Source organism: Triticum dicoccoides, chromosome 7B, assembly GCF_002162155.2.
Source record: "Triticum dicoccoides isolate Atlit2015 ecotype Zavitan chromosome 7B, WEW_v2.0, whole genome shotgun sequence".
Taxonomy (NCBI): Eukaryota; Viridiplantae; Streptophyta; class Magnoliopsida; order Poales; family Poaceae; genus Triticum; species Triticum dicoccoides.
In genome coordinates, this window is record NC_041393.1 from 162,775,617 (window position 1) to 162,779,581 (window position 3,965).

General features: G+C 41.7%; 1 protein-coding gene across 1 annotated transcript in view; it reads right to left on the minus strand.

Moving 5' to 3' along the window:
• Positions 1-419: 419 nt before the first annotated feature.
• Positions 420-3,965, minus strand: part of LOC119337457 (aluminum-activated malate transporter 9-like) — a 4,778-nt gene continuing 1,232 nt past the window's right edge. Inside the window, exons 2-6 of the mRNA XM_037609605.1 lie at positions 2,956-3,093; positions 2,591-2,860; positions 1,677-1,813; positions 1,439-1,585; positions 420-1,359 (exon numbers count right to left, since the gene is read on the minus strand). Of these exons, the coding sequence (XP_037465502.1) occupies positions 682-1,359; positions 1,439-1,585; positions 1,677-1,813; positions 2,591-2,860; positions 2,956-3,093 (1,370 nt within the window). The 3' untranslated portion in view covers positions 420-681. The remainder of the gene's footprint in view (positions 1,360-1,438; positions 1,586-1,676; positions 1,814-2,590; positions 2,861-2,955; positions 3,094-3,965) is intronic.

Here is a 3,965-nt window from a genome sequence, read left to right on the forward strand (position 1 = left end):
TCCACGTGGTTGATTGAGTATAAAATACTCCCCTGATGACTTACGTATTTCATCAACCAGGCCAATAGCTCCAAGACTGATGTCTGAGCTCGTCAGTTCAATTCCTGTGATTGAGAAGCGTACAAGGAAACAAGAGAAGACCTGTATGCGTGTGATTAGTCTTGCTGAACATCTCTACGGAAAATGCAATTTCACACTTACAGTTCCAACGCCACTAACACAAATCAAATACGGCTACTCCTGGAAAACAAACTAATCTACAACAGCGGTCGTTAGAAATTTTTGTTCTATTAGAATCATCATGCCGCTATATAATATCATGGTTGTACAGAGCTCCGTGTAACTAGAGCTGCGTGACTATCATCTGCCCCGCTTTCCTCAGGAAATCTACCAGTTTTCAGCAACAGCACAACTTTCAATCGAGCACACCAAAACCACATCAATGCATTGAAAGCAAGATAGCAGCAACATCACTAGACGACTAATAATGAGCATACTACAGCACATCTACCTTTCCCTGTTGCGCTTACAGGGTGCTTAAACACATTAATTGACGATTGGCAGTACCGCCAGCAATTGTCTCACTGCATATCGTGGTCCAGAATAACTAAACAGAACTGGATGCTAAAAGTGGGCGACAAGGCTTCCAGATGGAGGAACGTCGCAGGGTCATCGTCGATGTCAGCTCCTGAGTCCAACAAGTTTGCACATTTTAGCAACAAACCCACCATCGCCCTTGCTAACTGCAACAGGCTCCTCCACCGGCTCCTTGAAATTAGCCTTGTCACTCAGTTCTTCAAATGCGTAGACAACATTCTGTAGCCGGGCAACAAACTCGATTAGAAGCGAGGAAAATGTGGCCAAGGATAAGGCGCTTGCACTTTGATATGTTTTTGATTCCGTGTCTTCAAGTGGCAGGTTTGGATGGAACGTTGTTCGAGCAGGCCAATGTGGTAGCTTCTTGTAGCCGTCTATGGTTGACGATGAATCATATCTGCTACGGAATGAACTAGCAGCAAAGGTCTTATAATGGTACGCCAAAGTTTGATCAGCAATGGTAGGTTCCAACGCTTCATTCTTATTTTCTCTTCCCGCGATAAGGGTGGCATTCATGACATCTTTGATTCCTTCAGCTCGCTTGCTAGTGTGCCACGCTTCAGTATTCACCAAAAGATATGACCTCTCATCAATCTTTTTTTGCAACTCTTCAGCTGCCAAGTGGACTTCAAATAGAATATCTGAAGAGCTCAACTTTGTCATTGTCTTAACGTTGTTCCCAAGCTCGCGCAACACTTTAGCACATTCTCTGCCCACTTTATGAATTTCTGAACTAAAGACCTTTCTGCTTTCCGATGGTGCCTAAAATCAGATGTATATAGTTGTTTAGGAAAAACATGCACAACTTCAACAGGTAGTCAAGGAAACTATATTAGCAAACCTGAATTTCTGAAAGAATGCAACCATGTAGTGCCATGGCTGCGAAGGAACAATGCCTCAGTGCTCCACCAACTTTAGTGAAACTCTTCCAAGGATAGCTCATCGTTTTGTAAGGGCCATGGGGTGGTTCCCATATAGCATCATCTAGCTAGAAGCACATACAAAAGAACCGATTAAACATTGACATAAAAAGGTGAGATAATCTAAATAGAAGTGTTAGCTTTAGAGCAAGATCAAACCAAGGTTTGCTCTTGTGCTGATGCTTCAATAGCTGCCCTGTACCCACTGTATAGAGGATCATCAGAAGCTTGATATAGAAGTATCCTTGAAGAAATCCTTTCATATTCCATGCATTTCAGATATTCATCAACACAGCCTAGAATGAACAGCAAAATTGGCAATAAAGGCGTAAGAATCAGACGTATCTACACTCTACAGCCATCGCAATGATACAACTAATATTTTCTACCTGTTCAGGGAAATTTAAACAATTCAACATGAGAAATGCTATGATTTCGTGGATTAGTGACATCATGGCAACCTTTCCACCCCACCAACGTCGTGAAAAGGCACCTCCTTGGTGGTCATGCTCACAGTGTGGTGGATCTGGAAGTAGCAAAAGGCTGCCGTCTTCGACAACATAAAACTCAACGTCACCAACTTGCTTGACAATACCAAGCCTGAGGTTTGGCAGTGAGCTAATGCAGGGGCAATTGGCCTGGAGGCGCTTCTCAGTGCCTAGCACTTGGGAGTGTTGCTTCGAATTTTTAGGGGTGACGGTCCTTTTGGGCCTATACATAATTTTTCCCAAATGATAAGTGCCACACGTGTGGCATGAAGCAATCTGGCCCTGGCGTTTTTTACAACTAAAGTTGCCACCCGAAAAGAAAAAACAAACCCCCAAAAAAACTGAAATTTGCCATCAGAAAAGAAAGTTGCCATTCTTGATAAGTAAAGTTGACATCCTCGCGTCACTAAACTTGCCATAAAAAACGGGAGTTGCCATGTGTTTGTGCCACACGTGTGGCACTTATCAGGGTCCTATTTTTTTTCTACTATCAATGCATCAAGAGATGCAAGGCTTGTGCGTTTTCTTGTAAAAAATTACGATGATTCTAAGCATCAATTTTTTTAGGGGGTAGAAGGTTTATACCTTCCAAGGAATTTGCAACACCAGCAAAATTCTTTGCAACCAAATTGTGCAAGTCCTCTCCAGCCCAGATTGGGTAAATGCCTATATTGATTCCCAGACTGACACCAGCACCAAGAGCAATGAATACAAATCTGTTTACAGCTGTATCAGTGAACTTCCCTGTGCTGTATCCAGAGACCATGACATAACCGAACGTTAGCAAGAACACACGAAATCCATATTCATAAGGCTTCATCTTTGGGTGCTGCTTTGCCAAGGTTGTACAAAAACCTAGCAGTCAAAAACATAAAGCCAATAGACAACAAGTTAGATACAATTGCATAACATGCACCAGGAAATGAACTCAGCATGCTTTTGATGCTTACCAACAGTGAAGGTGCTCAGAACAATAATCACTTCTTCCATTTCCCCCAGGTTTTTGGCCGATTCAGCAATTGCTAGAGCAAGCCCTCCTGCAGTAAGTGTTCCTAATCCCCTATTGAAACCTCTGCTAAGTGTTGCACCTGCATAACAGTGGACCAAATTAATGAAGGGCAATAATATTTTTGAATGTACACACCATGAAATTTAGCATTAAAAGTTCCATATCAGTGAGAGGCAGGTAAAACAAATACAAATTGTAAATATCTTCATACTTACATTCCATATCGAAATGGTATTATGCAGACCAGCAAAACTACAGGAGAAAGAAAGAGCCTTCACCAGTTGCTAATTAAGAACTGCACGTCAGAAATAGCATCTTCGGTCCATGTTAAGAACTGCATAACGCACGAGCGTGCATCTGTGTAAGTTCTACAACGGGTACTACAGCAAAGGGTTCCAGCCACTGAACTAGAATCTATAGTAAGAGAGTTCAGTGGTGCTTTCTAACGATCATAGTGAAAGTTTAAAACATGTGACTAGGTAAAAATAAATAACGATATGTTGGTTGATAACAACTTCAAGTATGGAGCTAGATATCCCATTAAAGGGCAAGCTTGCAACCAGCGATATACACTACACAAACAACGCTACCATTAAGGTTGGTTTCTGCATCACGGTGATACTATGAAAGATCAGCAAGCAACATCCAGGAAATGGTAGCCTTCCATCAGTTGCCAGTTAAAACATTACGAATATTTGGTAAATTCTGTTTAGTAATTACCCCTCCAAACAAGATACATTTATTTAACTAGTCATCATGGGTGTGTCTACCATTTCATAATAGGTTCTGCAGCTGGTCCAAGATCAACGCTGGCCCAAGTAAAACTGTAGAACAAAATTTAGTGGCACTTTCCATCACTCATAGATAACTAAATTAATGGTGCTTCCTTACAGAAAAAGTCAACAGGCTCAATATTCAGAGTGGTTGGCCAGAAGCCCAGAACCAGTTCTT